Source organism: Idiotropiscis lumnitzeri, chromosome 2 (genome assembly GCF_059441095.1).
Source record: "Idiotropiscis lumnitzeri isolate Australia: NSW breed Sydney's pygmy pipehorse chromosome 2, RoL_Ilum_1.0, whole genome shotgun sequence".
Taxonomy (NCBI): Eukaryota; Metazoa; Chordata; class Actinopteri; order Syngnathiformes; family Syngnathidae; genus Idiotropiscis; species Idiotropiscis lumnitzeri.
Window position 1 is genome coordinate 6,977,095 of NC_142392.1, and position 23,676 is coordinate 7,000,770.

The 23,676-nt window shown below is 42.9% G+C and overlaps 1 protein-coding gene across 1 annotated transcript in view; it reads right to left on the reverse strand.

Annotated features, from left to right (window-relative positions):
- tmem178bb (transmembrane protein 178Bb) overlaps positions 1 to 23,676 on the reverse strand; it is a 56,071-nt gene that overhangs the window by 23,705 nt on the left and 8,690 nt on the right. Inside the window, exon 4 of the mRNA XM_088280792.1 lies at positions 7,063 to 7,176. Within this exon, the coding sequence (XP_088136918.1) occupies positions 7,063 to 7,176 (114 nt within the window). The remainder of the gene's footprint in view (positions 1 to 7,062; positions 7,177 to 23,676) is intronic.

Here is a 23,676-nt window from a genome sequence, read left to right on the forward strand (position 1 = left end):
ATGGATCATAGCACAATACACATTATAAATGTTTTGTTATTACAACGTTATGATAAGTGCCCATTTATGTTCGGTGAAATATATATTTTTTTAAATAAAACGAATTATGCTAAGTCCAAAAAGGTTATTATTTTATGCCACTTTTAAAAATGCATTCGCAATTAACTATTAAACTAACGTCATTTAACTTCCTTTCAAAAGCTAGTCAAGCAACTAAATGAATTTTTCAAAGTGTCCGCATGCTAACGTGAAGTGCGTGATGACGTTTTGAAATATTCACGATGCAGATCAGATGCGAAGAAAGTGTGTAGGAACATGAGTTGGGAGCCCAACTTTTGGGTATCATGATAAATTTAGTGTCCCATTTTTTTGGGGGTTGTTCCATAAAGCTTGAGGATATGCCTCCTTCCCCAATTTGCGGTTTCCTCCGTATTATTCCAACCGAGCTGTAACGCATCAATTATAACCCACGTCTTCCTAAAGTGACAGTAATGAATAATTGCCTCGTTTTGCTTCCACATCCAGAGGAGAAGCTTTAGGCCAGGGGAGACGTATACACACACATTGGCACACATTTTCCTCAGGTTTGTGTGTGTTTTTTTTTTTTTTTTGTTCCCATGCATATAAATTCGCCCAACCCCCCATCGCGCTTTTTAACGACATCGCAATCTCCGGCTGCCGCCAGCTGCGGGGATTCTTTGCTGAATACCTGCCACATATTACAGTGAGATAATTTTTCTATCCACTAGGTTGAAAATTCACATTTACACGTGAAACAGATGTTGTTGACTAATTTGCTAGGGAAATAAACACAAATTCAGATCGTCTATGTTGGCAGTTTTTATCGTATCTCGTACAAGTGAGCTCACATTTTTGTTAATGTTTTATTTAAATCTTTTTTTTTTTTTTCTGGAATGTACTAAAAAAATATGGCTCGGATCAATGTAATGCAGGTGTGGGCAAACTACGGCCTGGGGGCCACATGCGGCCCGTTAGATGTTTTAATGCGGCCCGCCGAACTTGGGAAAAAAAATGATTATTAATGTTTTATATTCTAAATATTGTGGTTTTACAAGACGGATATTTTGTTGTAATGCGTTTGTTTACTTTCATTTAAAAAAAAAATTTTCTCCGATGAGGTGAGGTTACCAAAACACTCCTGGTCCGGCCCCTCTGTCAATTTTTAGAACCCGTTGTGGCCGGCCAATCAAAACGTTTGCCCACCCCTGATGTATTGTATAGTTTTTTTTTTAGTTTTTTTTTAAAAAGTGCAAATTTAATGTTTCCTAAAAATAACTTAACATATAGCCATTGCCTTGCCCCCTGGCAACAAAAGTGAGTCCACCTCTCCGTGAAACTGTCCCAATCCAAAACCAAATATTCCCTATTATGATGAGCAATGTGGATTCATATCCGTTCCACTCGTGCCCTTGCTTCTTTTGTGCCTCCGTGCGGGTCTGACAGTATCACCGGGGAGTTGCCTTGACCTGGCAGCGCTGTGTTTTCAGCCACGGGGCCTCCCGATGCTCACGCTCAAGCGCATCTCATCACCCAACATGAGCCGGCACAATGCGACGGTGAGTCAGGTAGGCGTGATAGCGAACGCGGTGAGCTAACCTGGCAGCCCACGCTGTGCACTTCTCGTCACGGCTGACCAGTTCATGCAACATACAGTTACAATCCGCGTTCGGCATCGGTGACTTTTCTTGAGATCATTATTTTGATGGAATCCATTGAATATGAAGCGAGTCGACCACGGATAGATGAGAGTAAAAAAACCGCATCTGGGTCGATAAATGATTCTTTTTCAACATTTTTAGATATTGCTCATGGAAGAGTCCCCATTTAGTTTTGGATGTGGCTTGAAGAACTGAACAAAAAAAAAAATAAAAATGTCGGCATTGATGCAATGAGGCTGAAGGACACGGGGGCAGAAGGAAACGGGAAAGCAAGAATCTAATTTTACACATGCAAATGATACGGAGATCTTAGAGGAAATCAATGTGTGTTTATGTGACCCAGTATGACCCTCGACAAAACTAGGATGTTTGTCTCCCTGACTGTACCCGCGACGCGCTCACGCACACGTTTTGAAAGCGAACGGAACGTAAATACATCGGCAGCTGTTGAAAAGAAGCCATTCCGATTTGCACATTCTTTTGTTCTTTCAATTTTCTGGTGCAATATTACAAGCATTGAAGATGAACGGTCCGAACTTTTCAATTGGTGCCATGACCCGGATGTCAAATCTAAAGTCTAATTTTGGCCCGAAATGCCAGTTGACTTTGATTTGACACAATACAGGAGCCGGGTCAAAAACCAGAAACTGTTTGGACATCCGGGATCCTAATGACCCGTCCGGGATGATATCCGTCCATTTACTGAATGTAGTATCCTGAGTCAGAACACAGTGGCTGACCAACTTCCTGCCTCGCCTCTGCGGGCTGCAGACTGTGTGAGCTCTTCCCTTTGGTCCGCGTCCACAAAATGATGAGCACTGATGAATCACCGGACCCAAAGGCGGTCTCACATGAATGGGCACCAATTTCCCGATTTGGCCTAATCCGTGAAACGCGACATAACGGGGGCGTATCCAACCGGATGCCAGACACGTGTTTCTGTCCCCTGTTAATTTTGCTTAATCGGGTTAAGGTTGGGATCGTCAGGATTCCATATTTATGTGAGTGACAAAGATCCGCTTATCACGCCAATCAAAAACCCTTTCACCACGTCTAAATATGGAAGCAAACTCACTTCGAAATACTGTTTTGCATCATTGCTTTGATCTCACGTTTGATGGCAGATCCCCTTTTTGCTCGAGTGAGATACATATCGGATATTTTTAAGTGCTGCCATTCCGGAACTGGTAATTGCGTGTGCATTCGTGTTGCACTTTCTTTCATCATGTCTAAAATAAGCATGATACTTCACTGTTGGCATTGCACACTATGAGCTGGGAGGCGAATCATAATTTGGCTTGTTCCAATGCCTGTATTAGTCAAGTGGAAAAACAGCAATATATACAAACACAACTGGCAAATTTTCCTCTCCGGCCTTGTTAGGGTTGTACAAAAAGAAGCAGAGCAACCGTATAATATGCCCTATCGCACTGTTAATATGCTTTCCGGGCTCCTGTGCGCGCAACGCTAATTATTTCTGCAGGCTTAAAGAGGACATATTGTTGAAAATGTACTTTTTAATTGTTTGTATACAAATAGTTTGGGATTAAATAACCACCGAATGAATCTTTAGTCCATCCGTGGTAGCGGTTCATTCGCAGTCTGGATCTGTGCTAGGGAACCAAAGTCATACTCGGATTCCAAAGCGTGATTTGAACCCCGAGTATCCCGCCCTGTCATTGTCTAAAGACACAAGTACTCCTAAGCAACAGGGCTTTAAGGTTGTAAAACTGACGGCGCAGTCATTGAAATATATCAAGACGTGTAGGATGGAGTGGTATCAGGCAATGGAGATGCGTAGGAGAACCCACAGTCAGTGGCCTTTGCTGACTCAGTGAGTCATTATTGAAGTTGAAACGTAAGTCAAGCTGTTATACGGTTATGTAAATACTCTTGAGTAGCTATAACGGTGGGTTCTCCTTGGGTGGAACCATATTTTTGTCGGAGACTGATAAATGTGAAGCAAGGCAAGCTTTAGTTCCGCAGCACATTTCATACAAAAGGCAACTCAATGTGCTTCGCACAAAGTAAAGACTCAACATCGCAGATCGGTTATGAAAACAACAGCTAACGACATTCACAAGAAAAGCAAAGTGCATAAAAAGTCGCTTATCAAAATGCAGAGACAAAGAGAGAAAAGTTTTGAACTTGCATTTAAAAGCATTTCCATTCATACATTTTGCGTGCAGCGTAACAGCTAAATGCTGCTTCACCATGTTTGCGTTGAAGTCTGCGTTGCGCTAATTAACCCAAGTCTGCACACCTTAGAGTCCTTAGAGTCAAATTGTAGTGACTGGAAAATGTAGTTTGAAATCCCATATGAGCCAATTTGATTATTTAACACCAACCTGAGTGTTAAAAAATATATTCAAGACTCACTTTGTATACCAACCCCATTCAAATTTGGGAAAAAAGGTGACCTTTCTTATTTCTGCATGTTTTTTAAATGCTGTAAAATACTGAACAGGAGGGGAAAAAAACAAAATAAATGAATATATTGTTTAAATTAATCGACTATCATGTCGATTACTCGATGACGTCATCCCCAAAAGTCCTCTTAAATTGGCCAACCGGGATGTTGACAAAGGGTTAGGGTGACCAATCAGTTGATGCAGAATAATCAAGTTGACTAGTCGACTAATCGGTTCAGCAGAACAATTAACTCAACTAGTCGACTAATCAGTTCAATAGCAGCTGCACAGAAAATGTATTTGATCTACAATTACAGTAAGTCACGAGCATGATCGTGGAAGTGAAGATGTAGCTACCAAAGATTTTTCACCTTTCGCCGATTATCGTGTGCGTCGAAAAGATTATCTGACTGATTGATGACATGTGATGTTGGGTGTCTAATCCTTTTTAATATTTCAAAATTCTACCCGGGAATGCTCAAATATTGCGTCATTACTAGTTTGCTACTAACAATGTCGCCTTGTTGTGGTTTTGCCACGGAAAGGGAGCGAGTAAAGCTGTTGCAAAGTAGATACTAAGCACGCGGAAATGGGAGCGATCAATGGAGGGCTTGGAGTTTTATCAGCTTGGCGGCATGAAAGCCGAGAACCTGCGCCGCAATGAATCGATGACTCTCAATGAGTTAAACCCCTGTCATCTTCACATGAGGGGAATCGAGTGGGAGTGGCCACAACCTATTGCGTCGGTACCTTTTGGATTATACGCCGTCAGTCGCCGCGTGAGCTTTTAACGTTCCTTTTGAAGTCACCAAATCCCTAAGCTGCGGTGTTCGAAAACCTTCAGCATCAAAAAAACGGATGCCCGTTCTGCATGCGTGACAGACAATCGAGGCGGTAGACGGGATGTTGTGTAGCAGTGTGTTGCTTTGATGTTCCGCGGTAATCGAAAAACGCGCATTTTGCTTCCTGATTTAGCAGCGGCGTCTTAAGCCTTTGTTTTATTTTATTATTTTTTTTTCCTGACTGACAGAAGCAAATGAGTATCGTGTTCATCTCCAAGTGTCGCCGGCGGCCTCGCCGTCACCCCGCTGTTTCCTCGCATGTATGTGCGTCGGGCCTACCCGAGTTCAATTTCACACACTTCATGAAGAGCCAGACCAGGTTGTCATTCTTACTTAATCCGTACAAGGCCCGAGGCTGCGTGGGCGGATTTGCTCCGCGGCGTCTCTGGAGTTCAACAGCAAACTATTCAACTCTGCCTGCTGACCAAATGGCTTCAAAATGGAGTTACTCATACGGAAAATAAATCCTCCTTGGGTCGCCTTTGCATAAGAGTTAACCGTCATAATTATCGGCAATTATCTGATTTTACAAAATGGCAATGACCTGGCTAGCAACAAACCAGAATTTGACACCGGTTCAGATTTTATTGACACTCCAACTGGATAGACACCGTTGACCTTGACCGTCATATTTGCTGGCGCGTAATCCCCCTCTACTCCAAACGAGTTCTGCGACAAATCGGACGGAGATTTGTTTACCCCGGCCTTTTGCTATTTACATTTGTGGCTTTCACGCCGGAGAAACGGGCCGTCGGTTCAGGAGCGGGAGAGTTATCTCACGCTGATATCCCGTGTGGATAGACGCAGTAATAAGGACATTAAACATCTCCCGCTGCACAGAGGTGACCTTCTTGTCGCAAATATGAGCTATGTGTTTTCAGGAGCCGGCCAAGATTTAGCGGAGATGAAAACATCCTTATACGCGAGCGGGTAAAAGCCACATCATAAAAAAGATAAATAAAATAAAATTGGAAGTAAGCCGAGCGCTTCCATTTAAATGCGCGGCTGAAGTTCCGTTATTTATATCAATGAATAAGGCGCAGTCACCGGAGATAAAAAGCTTCTTGATGAGCTGGACTTTGGGGCGAGAACTGAGGGGACACCCGGGACTGGTTGCCAGTCAATGGCAGACCACAACGAGACACGAGCAGACTCGCTTCAACACCTATGGACAGTTAATCCGTTTATTTTACCGCTTGTCCTCATAAGTCACACTTCAAAAAACATCAAATCAATCCGTATTACGTTTGTATTACGAATTTCATTTGTGGAATTAGTGAACAGTTAGGATCGTCAGTTTTGATCCAGCGTGATCCACAATCACATTAGGTTAGATTTTGATTTCATCAGAATACAAAGCAGCAGGGTGGGGTGGGGTGAGCTTCGGGGTCTCGCGGCGCCTCTGGATTATACCGGCACGTGCATCAAATGCGGTCAGATGGATATACTGTACGAGGAGTTGAGTTTTTTGAGGACACCTGACATGCTGAGCCGCTTCCTTTAGTTTAGGGGCCTGCTGCGTAGCTCGCCGGTCGACAGGCCACCGAGCCAAGTGGAAACACGCACTGACCTCATACTGTCACTGTTTCCTGTTGCCGTCTGACTAGTCACTAGCTGTCAGGTGCCGGGGCTTGAGAATAGCAACTTCTCTTTGCTGCGATCCTCAACGGACTCGGCTGTCTGTCTTCTTCCCTCCGTGTAGTTTCCTTTCCTCACTTTTTTCCGGCACGTCCAAGGCGGTTTTGCATCGAAAAACCGCTTCTTCATGCGCATGTAGATTTGTCGAAGTCCACGTTTCATCTATGGCACTCTTGGCGCACGTACTAGTTGAATCCAGTTAAGACCATGGAGACGCACATTGTCACATGGTTTACCACCCGACATATGTGGGAGTGTCAATAATTTTGGATAGATTAGACCTGGTTCCGCTTCCGGCGGACAAAGGTCCCACGGTATTTGATGTTTTTGGCAACCGTCAAATAGTTCCACTACCGGTATCCTGGCAAAATAATCATGCAGTGATATTTTAAGGAGAAATTTAGCAGAAATGATGATGAAAAAGTATTTTACCGCCTCCGGCCTCCCAATATAAGAAATCAAGGCACCGTAGAACAAAGGGAAAAGACTTACGAAGGGCGTGCCACTCATCCTGCCTTATTGTCTTGGTGATGTTGTAGGAGAGGTTTTTGGGTATCGTGCCCGAGGAGTAGTGGTACTTGATGTAGGAGCATCTTGCGATGGAACCTGCAGAGAGAAACGGCCGCAAAAATAATTAAATAAATCATTGAGTTGAAAGACAGGCCATTGGTAGTGCTTCACATTCATGCAAAAAGGGTGCCGTCTCAATTCCCAATGCAGCATTGAAACCGGAAGCACGGACCGATTCAAATACTGACTCACAGGTTGCATAAGCGCCATAAATGACACATAGCGGGACAATATTGAGCGATCTCGGATACAAAGGGTGATTCAGATCAGCCGTCTGCACTTATTGATGAAACGAGTAGACAAAAGCACATTACCGAAAACAACCGCCGACTTGCGACTGTTATCGACGTGTAATAATTGCAACAACCATTAACGTGTCAATACGGATATAATAATAGTCAGAAAAGTTTGCAAAAAGCTGTGAAATTTTTGCTGCATTCTTTGAATGGGGAAGAAACGTCATGGCTAACATTGGTCACCATTGACGTTCACATCGAAAGTAAATGTTGTTCCCCAGATTCTAATTTAATGGCTGCTGCTCTTCTTCGGACATCATTACAGCATGTCCACTCTAATTATCTCTGGCAAAGCTGGCAGGCTTAGTGAACACTATATTACCCGAATCCAGGGAGATTTGAACCGCACAAACAGAGATCATGAGGATATCACTCGCCCCGCGCCCCCCCATCCGGCCTCCAGCCTGTTTCTCCCGCAGCCGTGCACACACCCAGAAGATCGCGACGTCTGATAATGATAATTAGCCTTTCATGGCTGTCACCGCCACAGTCAGCACCCATTTGAGATTTTGATTATGATAATAATAATGTGCATCTAAAAACTGCTACGGCAACATGTTCACTGCTCTTGCCGGGGGAAACTGTTTTAAAAATGAAAGGTGAGCAAAATCATGTCGGCGTGTTGCTTCGGGGAATTTGGCAGGAGACTCTACGCAAGGTTAAAATATTCAGCGGTGTGTGAACTTTTCTTCTCGGAAGATCAAAATTAAAAAGCCAAGAATTACCAGTTTAAGAATTACCAAAAAATTACACAACCTCAGATCTCAAACGGCTTCCCATCGGCCATATACCGTATTTTCCGGACTATAAGCCGCTATTTTTTTTCCTAGATTTTGAACCATGCGGCTAATACAACGGTTCTTTTCTGTTGATTTTGCTTTCACCATTAGGGGGAGCTCTATAGTTCAGAAAATACGCTAAATAAATCTAATTTTTTTTTTCTCTTGGTTCTGTTCTGTTTTAATTAACAAAGTTAGTAGTACCTTTATGTGCATTCACAGTACGAAATCGTTTTGTACATGCTGTAAACAACTAATTTTTATAGTCTGGTGTGGCTTGTATATCGTTTTTCCCCCCAAGGGGGGCTGGTGCGGCTTATGTACAGGTGTGCCTTATAGTCCGGAAATTGCGGTAATCGGAATATATCATGACGTGAAACCGTTCCATGATACAAAAAAAAGGGCTAGGGAATAATATCGTCATCGATTATAAACGATAGTCGGCTACAAAAACTCTTTAGTCCGACCGTATGTGCCGTGTCACAAAAAAATGGAGTATTTGTGTTTGAAATCATTGTAGTTGGTAATCTAATCGTCATGTATCAATTTCCCTTCTGTCCTGGAGCAAAATCCCCATACATGCTCCGATCGGGTCTGATAAGACTTTATTGATTTCTCAGTCGTGTTCATACATGACCCAACACGTCAACTGACTGAATGCTTGTCTCCAGGCTGACACCCAGCGTCGTCCGCTACCTCTGAACCGTGTCTTCTCCGCGTAGCCTTTGAAGTAAATCTCTTCTTTTACTCCGTGTGATCCAGGCGGCTTTGGACGACGCGCTGATGTCACAGCGTGAAAGAAAAAAAAAGGAAAAAAGACGGATCTAAAGAAGTCGGAGGACTGTAGAGTTAGGGAGCTCAAATAGGTTTTCCCCTGACGCTCAAGGAAACCGCAAAGTGCTGGAGGGATTTGAAATGGGCCAATGAACCCCAACTGTTTACAGCTCTCCAATAACCAATCAACCCTTGCGCTTTTGTACTTCTAAGGACACATACATGAAGGAACCCATTATCGGGATTATACGGTGTAGTAAAAGCTGACATCCACCGACAGTCTCGGATACAGTTAGGACCCAAGTGCAGGAGACGCAAGGCAGAAGTACTGAAACACAACTAGCACCTAAAAAAATACTTAACTCATTCACGACCAGCCCAGTAAAAAAAAAAGGATTTTGATGTATTTATCCGTCAATGGTATTGAATGAGTTAATACCAGCGTCATGACCAACATTAAAACACAATTCTTATTTTTATTACACCCATAACTGTGCTTATAAATTAACCGTCACCCCGTATATTCCCGCACGGTTCATAACGTACATTCCTGATTAGGACATATATGCTCCACTGCAAAAAAATGTGTATATGGGTGTCGTACCAAATACCGGTCCGCAAACCGCTGCTTGGCAACACTGCTCTATAGCACTGAATCCAAAGTAGTGTCACAAAAACAACCCTGTCCCGTGCTCGGCTGCATATATTCCGCATCTCGGTTCCGCTGTGATGGATGACTAAGCATAAAGCTGGAAGATGGACCGGAGATTTCCCTATCACTTGGGTATTCTCCCTTCGCATAAAGTGACACTCATCTTAAGTCGAGCTCTGAGTAAATCATTTTGCCGTCGGTCCCACATGAAACCATGACAAACTGTAACTCACCAAGCATTTCTTTGGTTCCTCAAGTGACATTTTATTTAGGTAAAAATCCCCCAGTCACGACAAGGCTAGCCATGTGCGACATCACAAACATTTTTTTTCCTCTTCCCTTTCTCTCTCTCTCTCTCTCTCGAGGGAGATCCAAACCAACGCTGAGCTTTAGCCGCCATCATCCCCCTAACGAGTGTCATGTAACAGAGATACACGAAAAAGATACAAAGTGACAAGAGGCTCTATCAATACGGGATGTGACGAGCAAATGACCAGGGAGTAGAAATCGGATAAGTAATTTTCGTATTGATTGGGCAATTTTCTGTGACATCCACTCCTTAGTGATACCGCTTCTTTTGGATGAGGGCCAGCGTCCACTTTGAGTGACAACGGCAGTCACCACTGGATTATAATCGACTACAAAAGATCTTTACTTAAAATTGCGACTTATAAGGAAACCGTACGTTGAAAAACAGCCTTCAGTTAGACGCTCAATGCCGCCTGATATCAGAAAACTGTTTCACCAAAATGTGGACCTCTCTACTTATGCCTACTTAAACCGCTTCAAATTATACGACGATCACCCCGATATTTTAGATTTTTCTGGATGCAGTTCTGATACCAGCTACTAGGATCATTTTAAGTCATATGTTAAGGCACTACCGGATAACCTTCAACCACGATCCAGTCGGCCGTGTAACTCTGTTATGAAACGTCCCGATTGATATGATGGTTAATTCTTGCATGTAAAAGCCTTCACGAACAAGAAGGGCGAGAAATGGGAATAATAGAATTCCGTGCCGGCGATCCATTCAATATCCTACTGCATCAATCACCGCGCGCTCGCCTTTACTCGGGGGGGGTGTGCAACGTTCACACTTTCATTTCCTCCTCTCGGTGTGTGACATTCACCTCCACTGCTTGTGGACGCCACACATGCTTAATCCTCAACCTTGTTGCTTATTTTGGTCTTTTTTTGTGTGTGTATTTTGCAGCCAGTAGACACATTACATTACACAAGATTACACCCCTTCACAGAGAAGCACTGTCACGACGGCGGGTGCATATTGCTTCCGCTCTCCCGGAATGGATTTCCAACTCAGTCATTTTAGCTAAATTGCCCTTCAGCCTTCCGCAAACATCTCGGAGACAGACACAATTTCCATTCTCGTAAGTGGCGAGACTGACTGGAGTGGAGGAGAGGAAGGAAACAATCTGCACTGTCCTGTGACTGTCCTATTCCTTCATGTACACTCCACCGGTGGTTCTCAATATGTGGTTCCAGGGTTTGGTCGAGTGGTGCGCGTAGGAATTACTGAGATATAATATTCAAACTGTGCAGTTGCTAAACATTTTTAATCCAGGATAGCTGTGGTCCCAAACCACCGGGTTGCGGTCCGATACTGGTCCACAGGCGACTTTGAACCGCACAGAAAAATTGATTAGTATTTATCATTATTTATTATTTGAGACTGAATAATATTTTATTTTGATAAGTGACAGGCTTCTCCATTACGCCGGACTCTTGACGCATGTCAAGATGCTAATTGTCGAATGACGCTAATATTAAATCCACAAAAGACTGCTCGATCTGGGTCATATTATTTCCCTTTTAGATTTGTTTCCTAGGCGATAAATTGACTAAAATAAAAAATAAAAAAAATAATCAGAACATGATTCTCCATGATTCTCCACTTGGTGAAGCAGCATGTGGTCCATCACCCGAGATTAACCGTCACGCGTTCACCATGTTGTATCCTATTGAAATTTTCCGGCCATTACGAATAGCCGCATGTTTTTGAGGACTCTGCTGCGAAGTGGAGCCTCCCCCAGTGGCAACACGAGCCAGCTGCGTTTGTCATCCCCGCTCGTGGCAGATGGGAGCTCGCCGCCGCCGCTGCCTCTGCCGCTACAGTTCAAGCCCTGGATGGCCTCATTTTGTTGTGACCCACTTCAACACTGCCACCCCCCCCCCTCCCTCCTCCGTTGCGCCCCCGCCCACCCCGCTGCCGGGCCCGCGGGATTAACGTGGAAAGCTCGGGGATGCTGTTCTCCCTGCTCGAAGGATGCGAATGGGCAGATATTAGCGTCGGCGAGGTTTGGCTAGTCGAAGGGAGGAGGAAAGGGGTGGGGGGTGAAAGTGGACCACCCTGGAGTCGCTAATGGCAGCTGTCTTTTATTGTACCCTGACAAACATCCTAACACATTCAGTGTGTGTGTGTACTGCGAATCGAGTGAGCATCCAGGGAATAGCGCGCACACAGTTGGCCAAGCAATTTTTAGGAACATATGTCTTTTTTTCTGAGGCCCTGAACCCTATTAAATATGACTCCAGATAGCTGAGGTAAGATATTATTGCCACATTTTTTTTCCCAACTACAGTAATCTCCCGAGTGGCAGGGCTCGGCCCCTCTCCCACGTGAATCGTAAAAAAAAAAAAAAAATCGAAAAAATCACAAATGATTCACAGCTCAAAGTATTGCGCTAGCTATGATCTCAAAACACTTGATCATGATTTCACAAGCGCCTTCGAAATAAATAGCTTACAGATGATAGCTGGAGAACAATCCTCACCGGCATATATTCTTTATCCTCTGTGAAAAAAATGACTACTTGGAATCACTGAGTCAGTTATGAAACTCTTCATTGTGTGAGTCGCTGTCGGTGTGACGCCAGGTGGCCGAGACGTTCACAATAGAAAAAGCAGCACGATATCTCTTGAGAACCACGTCGATGTTTTTCTCCAGAAGCCTGCCGTTTATTTATAATTCGATGGAGGCAATTATTATGACGACATATTTGGCTGCGGATATATTGTGTGTGTTTGAATGATTGCATTTTAAGATCAATGAGACCATCACAACGCGGTGGGGTCACTGCTCTGCCGGCCGAATTCGGCCTCACACCGCGTACCCACAATTTCCTCCTCAACAAAATAACGTATTTTATTCATCAAGTGATTTGAGAGTACACTGGAAATATTTGAAGAATGAATCCTAGTCTGCCAAACAAGAAAATGTATATTAAATGAAGGAAGTAGACCAGCCCAACATTTTTTAGGTGGAATTAGAATGTGTGCCAGAACAGGTGACCAGATAATATTTTTGTGAAGCAGCATAATCCACGGTTATTTTCGTACGCTATGTTGCAAGTGACAATTGTTTGTGATCACAAGGCAGCGCCTGTGTCGCGTGTGACAGCCGCTGCCATGTTAGTCAAGTCTCTCCTCTTTGTTGCCGGGAGGGCAACTGTGGGTATTCCCCATTGTTTACTACAAGAATATAGAAAAAAAAAATGTCACAACACTGACATCTTTTTTTTTTTTTTGCAACAAGCAGTATTATGACCATATATAGAGTTAACTTGACTGAAATGAAAAAAAATTCTAATTTATATTATTCCTATATGTTTATTATATCCTCCAAAATCCTTTGAAATGTACCATATTGTGACTCAGGAGGTTTCAGACCGATCACAGAAAAAAAAATAAAATAAGAATGTTCGCGACCACAGACGTATTTCTCCGTCATTTCTGTTTTCAATGAGCCGACTTGGAAGTGTCTGTTACGTTACTGTTTATAAAGCACTGTGAGGGAAAGAAATGCCAACACAAGTTTGGCTAGATGAAAATCTGTCATAATCATCTCAAAAGATGACATAAGTAAATGACGAACGGCGTGTAAAAAAAAAAGAATTCTGACGTTCGCCTCAGATAGATTTCATAGTTGGATATGTATAAATAAATGAATATTTTGCCATTAAAAATAAAATCGCATCTTGTTTTGCTGTTTTAATATTTGAGGTGTCACAAAAAACAAAAATATTTTTATTTTTTTTCAATTATTAATAATAAATTCAAATAGCTCCACTGTGCTGCAGAATGTTGTCACACTTTCCCAAAATGACCCTTCATGTGACAACCTCAGTCCTCGTGGAGGGACTTTAGACACCTGCGTTACTCTACCTCTCAAAATCAACATAGTTTTGTTCTCATCCGAGCGCTTTTATTACTGTATTATTATTTCATCGCTGCGAAGTGACAGCAAGGCTGCTGCTTTTGGAGAGGCAAATTACTCATTAAACACAGCATGTTTCATTAAATTTGGAGAAGAGGAACGGCTGTGTGTTTCTGACAGAAATAATTAGCTCCTAAGGAGGAATCTGTCGTATCGGACACTTGATATGAATCTCGTCAGAGTGGAATTTCACGAAAAATAGTCCGTCGGTTAAAAAGATGATTTAAGGAGACGAGTCCCGCCAGGTGCTGTGTGCTGCTGGATTTTTATTTTATTTTTGCAATATCAGAAGCTTTCAAGAGGAAATGTCAGCGCTAGCCCTCAGGTAGGGCTGACCTTTACGTTTTGGGGAACCATGAAACAGATATAAATGTCCACACTGTGCAGAGCTTATTACATGCATCCGGACCTTTTTGTCGGTGTTATATAATAGCATCCCAAAAATATTTCTTTCTGCTTTATTTCTGACTGCATTTTTATGCAAGTAAGGTTAAAATCGTCGCGAATTTACTGCAGGTGAATTACTTATAGTAGTTGTGTAAGTCTTCTTTTTTTTGTCTGGATAATTGCATCATACTGCCTCCATGTGGCCAAGTCGCAAAAGTAGCGACAAGAGCAATCAAATTTTTGATGTAATATTTAATTATGTACTTTTTTTTAACAATATAAATTGAAAGGGCCAAAGCAAACACCATTGAATTTTTTGAAATTGTCCAAAAAAAAAAATAAATAAATGGATGCCTGGTCAACCAATTGTCACATAGTCTGCTGGCCAGTGGTCCCGATTGCGTCGACGTGCATTCATACAAAAACGAGGCAGCAGATGGTTTTTTGATCATTTTGTAATCAAATAAATTGTGTGAGACCTGCTTCCACGTATTCCCCAGACCTGATTTTTTTTTTTGCGTGTTGACAGCTGGCGTGAGCTAACATCATACGACGTGTTGGCCTACATGCAAGACTGCCTTGGGTTCCTTTTTGCGCCCAATGGACCCTCGCTGGGCATGTTACCTCCACATGAGGCTGTGGATGACAGAGTGGGTCAAGGCCAGTTTAATCTGTGTCCTTAATCGGATCGCGCTCTCTTTGAACGAGTCTTAACACACAGGACAATTAAATGGGAGCATCTGGAGGGGCTGTAACCCCGCACACCAGCGGTAATGCCGACATGGCTTCCTTCCACCTGCCACTTCTTAATTATGTGGCTGCTACTGGATGTTTTTTTTTTATTTTATTTTTTTTTTAGGTATACAGTACAGTCAAACTCATGAAAGATTTTTAATTATGAGTGAAAGGTAAGCAGAGCTGCATTGTAAGTCAACTCATTAGCTTTACCTTCTAGTAAATGTTGAACTTAAGATGTCTGTTCGTCGGGTCGAACGATTTATAAAAAAAATAATTTAATTGCAATTTTTTTTCCTCCCTCAATATTGCGTTTGCGGTTTAATATGCATTTTTTTTCCAATTCAATATGCAATGTTTTTGTTTATTTAACATGTATTTTTTTCACAATTTAAATGTATTTATTTGTTTGCAATTTAAGTAAAAAAATGTTTTTATTAATATGCGATTTATTTTTGGGGCGATTTCAATATGTGATTTCCTTCTTGCGATTTAAAATGCATTTCAGTTTTGCGATTCAAAATGCGATTTTATTTTTGCGATTTAAAATAGATTTGTGTGTGGTTCATTATGCGCTTTTTTTTGGGGGGGCCAATTTAATGTGATTTTTTTTTTTTTTTTGCTTGCAGATTTAATGTGTGATATATTTTTTTTTTTTTTGCCCAGATCCTCTCCCAATGTTTTTGTCTGACAAACACAATAAATTATTATCACAATAATCAATTAACTCATTCACTGCCATTGACGGGTATAGAAGCCCAAAAGTACATTTAATTTATTTTATATTTAATTTTGTTGGCAGTCAATGAGTTAAGATGACTTGATCTTATATAAATAAAATAAATAAAATGTAGCCCAGCAAGCATCCGAAATGAAGCGTTTGTATTAAAAAAAAAAATTTTTCTGAAATTACACTCTTTACAACACTGCAATGGCAATTTAAATGATGAATTGTCCAGCCCAATCTGTGAGCGTAGCTTTCCTTTGTTTTTAACTTCAATGGATCGCCGGTTTATCTGAAGCTGGATTTTAATTAAAATTTGAGCTCCAAACACAAAGCCAAAATAAAAATGTTTTTAAAAAAAATTGACAAAGCGACAGTTCATAACTTGAACACACGAGTTTTACAAAGGAAATAATCGAAAAGGATCCACTCCAAATTGTCAGAAGGGATTGCCGTGTATAATTACCATTATTCATGCGCATTTCCAACTTCCTCGAACGGTTCTAATTGAGGTCGTCGAGCGCATCTTTGCATTCAGACGGCGTGATAGCGAGCAGTAACGACGGGACGGCGGAGATTCTCCGCCTCAGCGAAACGACGGGAAGGCTATTTCACATATTGATGGAATTGATTTTCAGGCCTCAATGGCCAAGTCCAATTATTGTGCCCTTCGGCGCGAGGGATTGGGGGGCGGGGGGAATCAGCATTCTGTGAGGAAAGCGAAGAAGAAAAAAAAAAAAAAAAAAAGACAATTCATCAGCGGGAATGGTCTACCCGAGAAGACCCGATCGGTGTCGTTATCGCTGTTTGCATTGGATGCGGATTCTTTTTTTTTTTTTGCTTACTTCCTGAACTCGTCGTCCTTCGCCCCATCTGATTCTGCATTTTGAGCGGACTGTGGAATCAGATGGACGTATAAAATTAGCATTATATTAGAATAATGATGGCAGCGTTCCCCCCCTGCGTGTCGCTGCGGGCTGCGCTCTGCACTTTTTGGTTTTTTTTTTTCCCTCTTTGCGTCCTTGCGCATCTTGTTTCATTAATTCCTCTCTTGTCTGCACATTTCCCGTTTAACTTGTGAACACGGTTTGATGCGTGTGGAAGATGATTCGAAACGAGTCACAATGCGCATTTTGAAACAGTTCCCCGGCGTCTTCATAACAACTCCTGACTTTGATTTTTATCAAAATACCCCAAGGATCTAGATTTACACGAGAAAGGAACCAAGAGGGGAAAAAAATGTGTCTCTTTAAGGACAATGAAAGCATTTTTGGAACGCGACTAAAGGTAGTGCAGCTCTGCTTACCTTTGCGCGAAACCATTTTTGTCTCATTTCAAAATAAAGAGAAGACCAAGACTGACTGTGGTGGCTAAAGTTGAAAATGGAAATCCATCCTGACTGCGTATGTTAGCATCTGCACCATCGGTCGTGCGTGACAATGCCGGTGTTACGCTTTGCTAGGGTTGGCAGCTGTTGCCATGGCAATAGCGGTGCCTTTCACAACCGAATATATGAAAATATAGTCAGCGGGGGAGCAGTTCAGGATAATTTCAAGGTCATCCGCCCGCCAGCCTTCGGACTGTTTTCGCCTTGAAAGCGATTATGATTTGGAAAGTTACATGATTAATCAACACACGCAGAGCAATAACGTCCGAGGTTGGTGGTCAAATAAAATGGAAAGAATCGAAATTTGAAGTCATGGATGTTCACGTTGTATCCTCCAAATGTTTATGCACATGAACAACCATGAATTGTGTTGTCTGTTATATTGACACCAAAAAATTAAAAAATAAATTTTACCGCTGTTTTCTTCCCCTCTCATTCACACTTCTCCTCCCGTTCTCACTTAACTTTTTTCCCAAGGTTTGGCCTCAAAGTGCACAGACTCCATGCATTTAATTAACACCGCCAATAACCCAGTTACCGTGTCTCCATCTGTACAAATCCTCTAGGGTGTGCAGAGAGAGAGAGAGAGAGAGAGAGAGAAAGAAAGAGAGAGAGCGAGAGGGGGAGAGAGAGAGAGACAGAGAGAAAGATTCGGATCCAATTAGGAATTGTGTGTTCATGCATCACACTTTTGATCGGGAACCAATTATTTGAATTATTTTATCTTGTGCAGTTTGACCAGCTATACCGCGAATAGTGGTCGAAGAAGAAACCGTAGCGATTTCCGTCTGTTTCTAGCTTAATCGTTCGCGTTATATTGCATAATCTTCCTCCTAACGAAGCTATAACGTATCCTCCTGGCTACACTTTTCAGTTCAGTCTATCTTCCAGGGATAACACCAACACGTATACTGACATCACACGGGGAAGACAGTTTGTATTCTGCAATTTCGTAATGAGCGTTTTCATGCGCGCCGTTGGAATTATCAATCTACGAAAAACACCACTCTCGTTTGGAATATAATCGTGGGCTTGATCGGGTCAGAATATTCTGTGTTGTAGTACCAAGACTGATCTATAGGAGGCAACAATGGTGAACGGGGCAATCCAGATCACAATAAAATCTAAATAAGAGCAGTCAGACCCGATTATTTCAGAGCAGATTGGGGAGGGGAATAAATAAATCACTCTTTGTAGACCGGTAATCATTTGGAGACATTCAATAATCACGCGGAAAGATGGGAACGTGTTCAATTTCAACCTGATTATCGCTAGTCGTGTACCTGCTTGAGCCACATGCTGTCAAATCGAATTAGATCAAATCGATAAGAATTAGCGTCCAACTGTAACGCAGTAAGAGGCTAAAATCGAAGCGACATCCGCCAGCATCGATACGCAATACAGGAAGTAGCCGACGTCAAACTCCGCTCCAGACAAGACTGAATTATCGGTCCCTGTTCGTGATACCGAGGTCCAAACGGAGCCACCTGGCTGCACTCGTGTCGCGTGACGTCAGAGAGCTGCAGCTGCTCTTTTGTGCACCAGCGCTCTCGTCTTCACCCTGTTTGAAATTCCCCTCCACGCCCGGAGTGTGCAGGGAGCCGCCGACAAAAAAAAAAAAAAAAAAAAAAAAGCTGGCCGTGACTGTCGGCCACACTCTAATTGCCAATATGACGAGCAAATCAGGCATACCAAATCACTTGCGCGAAAAACCGATTCAACTCCGCGTGAGCTCCAAAGACCGACCGTATTTCAAGCACCCACGCTGATGAAGAGAGAAAATGTTTTGACGGGGAACAACCTCGATCCTCCAGTTGTCGGATTTTGGTCTCGAAATTGTAATTAAAGTCTTCAACTTGGCAATGCTTCTTGCCTTCTCTAAAACTGGCCAGTGGCCACTCCATTTTCCATAGGTCGTTTTTTTTTGTGTTGCGCAAGAATTTACTGGAGTCGAGCTAAGCCTTTTGGGGGGGATTAAATTGGCAGTGGAGTGTGGAGTCTATCTATAGCGTGGTTGAACTCAGTAACGGTGCCGGGATATACTCAACTTTATGGAATCTGCAAAAGAGAGCATACAGCTCTGGAGAAAAACCGAGATCGTAGAAACGATATCCGTTTTGTAACCCGAAGTCTAAAGTCCTGCAAGACATATGAAGTCGACGAATCTGAGTGTGATATCTCATTTTTTTGTCAGTGTCCAGATCCTGTTTCGGTATTCAGTTAGTGGAACGGAAAGGCAGGACGGAGCTGACCAAAATGCCACTCAGGTTCGTCGAGTGGCGATTCGGAAATGAAATCCTCAACCAAGTCGGACGATCGTTCAAAAACTGGAGGGGAATCAAACCGGGGGTCTGAAACGTTCAAAACCAATAAGACTTTTGTTACTCATTGGATTTATGAGATGACTGTTTTGCAAAATACACGGAAGCAGGAAGGCGGGGTCAGATAGCATTCCCATCTGTCTACTCCTCGGTTGTCACAGCAGCGGGAGGAAGCCGCCGTGAGGGCCGCGGTGCATGGAGGTGTTTGTAACAAGAGCCTCGGGCCGACCTGACGCAGAGACACCGACACCACTTGGTGCGGCCGTATTTCACTTTGCGCGCATCGGCGGACCTGTGAAAAAGGAATGTCAGAGCATCGTTTCACGCAACCGAATGCAACAGTGTGAACGATTCCCCGCCCTTTTTTTTTTTTCATTCACTCCCATTGACGGGTATATACGTCAAAAAGTCTTTAATTTTTAATTCATCTAATTTATATATTTAATTAAATTATTGTTGTATTGCACTGAAAGAGGGGAGCTCTTTCATCTCGTTGCACACTGTGCAATGACAATAAAAGGGATTTCTGAAATCTGCCTGGCAACACGAACAAGCTGAATTCTGATTGGATAAAAACTCTAACCTAAAAATTCATCACGAGGATATAATATAACATTGATGTGAAGAATATGATCATGATTTCTTGATTATGTTAGGCCTTGTCCCTGATCTGGACTCAGACTGTTGATCTTGATCAAGACAAGCTAGCACCGTACGCTATTAAGCTAATTAAGCATTACAGGTCTTTTTTTTTTTTTATTTCGTGATGCCGAGGGTTCGGGATCAATCGAAAAACGTGCGAGAGTTCACGTGCAGTTCACGGCCCGATGCCGAGTCATCCGTCAGCGGCCTCTGTCAAGGTTCACAGGGGGACACAGCCGGGTCGTCAAGGACGCTCCCGCGAGTCCGTCATTAAAAGGTCGACGACGCGAGGTTGTGACAGGCAGCCTTGCAAGGACCCCGCAAAGTAAATGTTGTACACGCCGCGGATGAACTCAACATGAAAAGGAGATTTGGCTTTTTAATTGAATGCAGTTGTGCAATATTCAGTAGGCGGTTGCGCTCGAGGTCGTTGGCAGGTCAAGTTTGCAGCGCAACCCAACGTAAAGAACTCAACTCAAGTCGAATTTCTCTTCTCTTCATCAGTGTTTGGGTCCGCTTATATCGGCAGACGGCTCCAACTGTGAACATAATTCTTTAAACTCCTCCAAATCCCTTAAACTAGCGTATCAGCACTTCAAACAAAATCAAGCATCAAGCACAAGTGAATCGAAAACTTGGGGATGACGAACTATAATGGGCCATTTTTTTGTCATCAACTTGTTAATTATATTTTTTTAAACAATTCAAATTTAATTCACACTTTAACGAAACGCTTTGTCATCACGTCACATTTTTTACCCTTTATGACCACCGTATTTATCGGGAATAGCCAGTCTGACTGAATCGTCTTTGAGCGGCTTGTCGGGATGTCACTTGGGGTGAATTAATATTTTATTATTTCAATAATTTGTTGGTGTTTTTCCTCCTCTACCGTCTGACTGGACCACCATTGAGCGGCTTTTTAGTCACCGTTCATGCCATCAAAATAATGACTATGTAATTACGATAACGCCACGCTAGCTATACATTCGACTGAAACTGCTCTCATCCCTGGCATTATCCAAATAGTTAAATAATTTTTCACCCGCCTTTCTCTGACACGACACGCACGGGAATCTGCAAGAATCAAAAGATTATTAAAAAGTGCATCGCTTTATAATACGGCTTCCTTAATCGCGATATAAATCGTGACAGTAAAGAGGCCGGCGAAGTCGTCCTGATCGTAGGAAGAAAAAAAAAAACCCCGTGGAGCCGCTTCTCATTTCCGAAGTGCCTTCATAACATATTTAGGCCACGCCCTCATCAAATGACTTATCATCGAGAATTATAGCACAATTATAGCGCCGTTTTCCTCCAGTCGAGTGCGCTCTCCTGCGAGACAAAAATGAGGGACTGCGAGCATATGAGCCGTCGTAATGACCATATTTTCGGTGAAATTTCAAGCTCAACACTCCTTGAAATTGCTCTATCGCAAGCTTATAAAGCGAATTACACGTACGGGTATCATTGAGCTGATCACGAATACGTTGTGGCACTCAATTAGACACGGGTATTTATTTCTTTTTTTATTTATATACGTACATGTGTGTTATTTTTAATTATTGTTCAAATGACAAATCATACAATTAAAACAACAAATTTACTATTTCACACCCACCGCTGCTCTAGATCCACTCGAGAGCCTCCACTGCTTTCCAAAAAAAAAAAAATCTTTAGCGCAGCTGTTATTCACTTTCAATCTGGCCAACGTGCCTTGGCAGAGGTCGCCGTGCTCTTGCTCGCGTTTCTTACCGGCAGACACGCATTTATTTCCCGCGGGAATAGGACAATGTGTTATTCCATTAAGTTTACCTTTTAACCTGGCCGACCCACTGTTCTCACCAGAACAGATTATTGTCATAAAACTGCCAAACCTAATGTGTATTAATATATATCGTCGTCGCGCGGCTAAATAGCGAAAGCATTTCTTGACCTCATCTCTCCTCCGCGGAATATAACGGCGCCGTTCAAGTGAATTTTGTGGCAGATTTCGATCAATATGCCACTTTTGGGGAATTTTTCCATGCACCCATTGTGTCGGCTGGTTCGTATTTGTCCCTCGCTCGTAAAGTTCCGCCGTCTTCTTCAATAAGCCATCTCGCAACACTTTCATAAGTTGCTCTGAAACCGCCGGCTGGAAGCAGCGAGGGGGGGGAGATTGCGGCGGCTTTAAGAGATATAGCGTGTCTGCGTCCGTTTGTGGATAATTGTGTGGCTTCACAAAGAAGTCTGTGGCGGTAAAAAAAAAAAAAAAAAAATGAGGCAACAAAAGAGTGAAAGCAATTTCGGAATCAAATCATTGAGTGTGGGGAAGATAAGCGCGACAAAGCGACGTGTTTGGCGCTAGCGCGGCAGCGTGTGTTTTTCCCGAGCGCCGTACATATTGCTGACAGGCCTCAAGACAATTATTTGGGGCGAAATGCCTGTCGTTGAAACGTTGATGGCATATTTAAATTCTATGCTCGGTCGAATGATAGCGTTAGCATTAGCATTAGCATTAGCATTGGATGATATTTAAACAACTGCTATCTGCACCCTTGCTTTGTCGGTTAAATCAGATCCTCCACCTCCACTGCCGTCACCTTGCTCGCCCGTCATTCGGCGTGCTGTAATTATGAGCTCGGTGCAAATTAGAAGGTAAGCGGAGATGAGAGCGCCACGGCCGAAACGGAGGGCTTGACGATTATGAGAGAAGATGAGCTGTTAAACGCAATGAGATGGAGCCCTCGTTGCAGGTTTATTTCGGGCCGTGCTTTTTCCTGAACCAGGCCAATGAATCTTGGATGTTTCTGCCTTATTTTACAGGCATTAACTCATTTACTGCCATTGACGGCTAAAGACGTCAAAGATTTTATTTAATAATAATAGTAATACAGAGCACGGTTTCAGTTGCAAATTCATAATTCTCAGCATTTTTTTTTTCAGGTGGCTTATTGTTGTTCTCAGTTCAATTTTTTTTCTGTAATGACATTAAGATATATTTTTTTTTCTCCTGCCTCGTTCTTCTCAAACCACCAAACACAAACAGGACCCTCCGGTGAGTGCGCTTCTAAATCGAAACCACCATTTGAAGACTGCGTTGCTGAATATTACGGCTTTAAATCGGACGCCCCTTCCGAGATCATCGCTTTGTCATCCAATCACCGAAGGTTACCATGGCAACAGAAACCGGGCCACAAGCCTGCTGTTTGTCTTCCAGCTCACAATTAGTACCCCCCCCCTCGCTTTGAACCAAGCAAATCCATGCTCGAGAAAGATCAATGGCATCCCGGCAGTCCGCTTTGCACCCCAAAGACGCTTTTTCACGTTTTTTTATTTTTTATTTTTTCTCTCTCTCCGCACTGGACAGAATTCCTGCATTGTCCCACAGTCCCGAGCCATTAAAAAGCCCTTTCTTGTGACGGTGAGGCAGCTGGAGCCACAGAGCTACCCCTTCATCTGCTCTCCTTCCTCTCAGAGTCTTTGGACAGGGAGAATAAGGATCTGATTGATGCGGGCTCTTCTAGGAGGCCCATGGAGCTCTCTTGACTTGATAAGCCTTTGATTAAACGGGGCCAGAGGAAGACGTGCAGCCCGAAAGAGCCAGAAAGAGAGAGAGATGC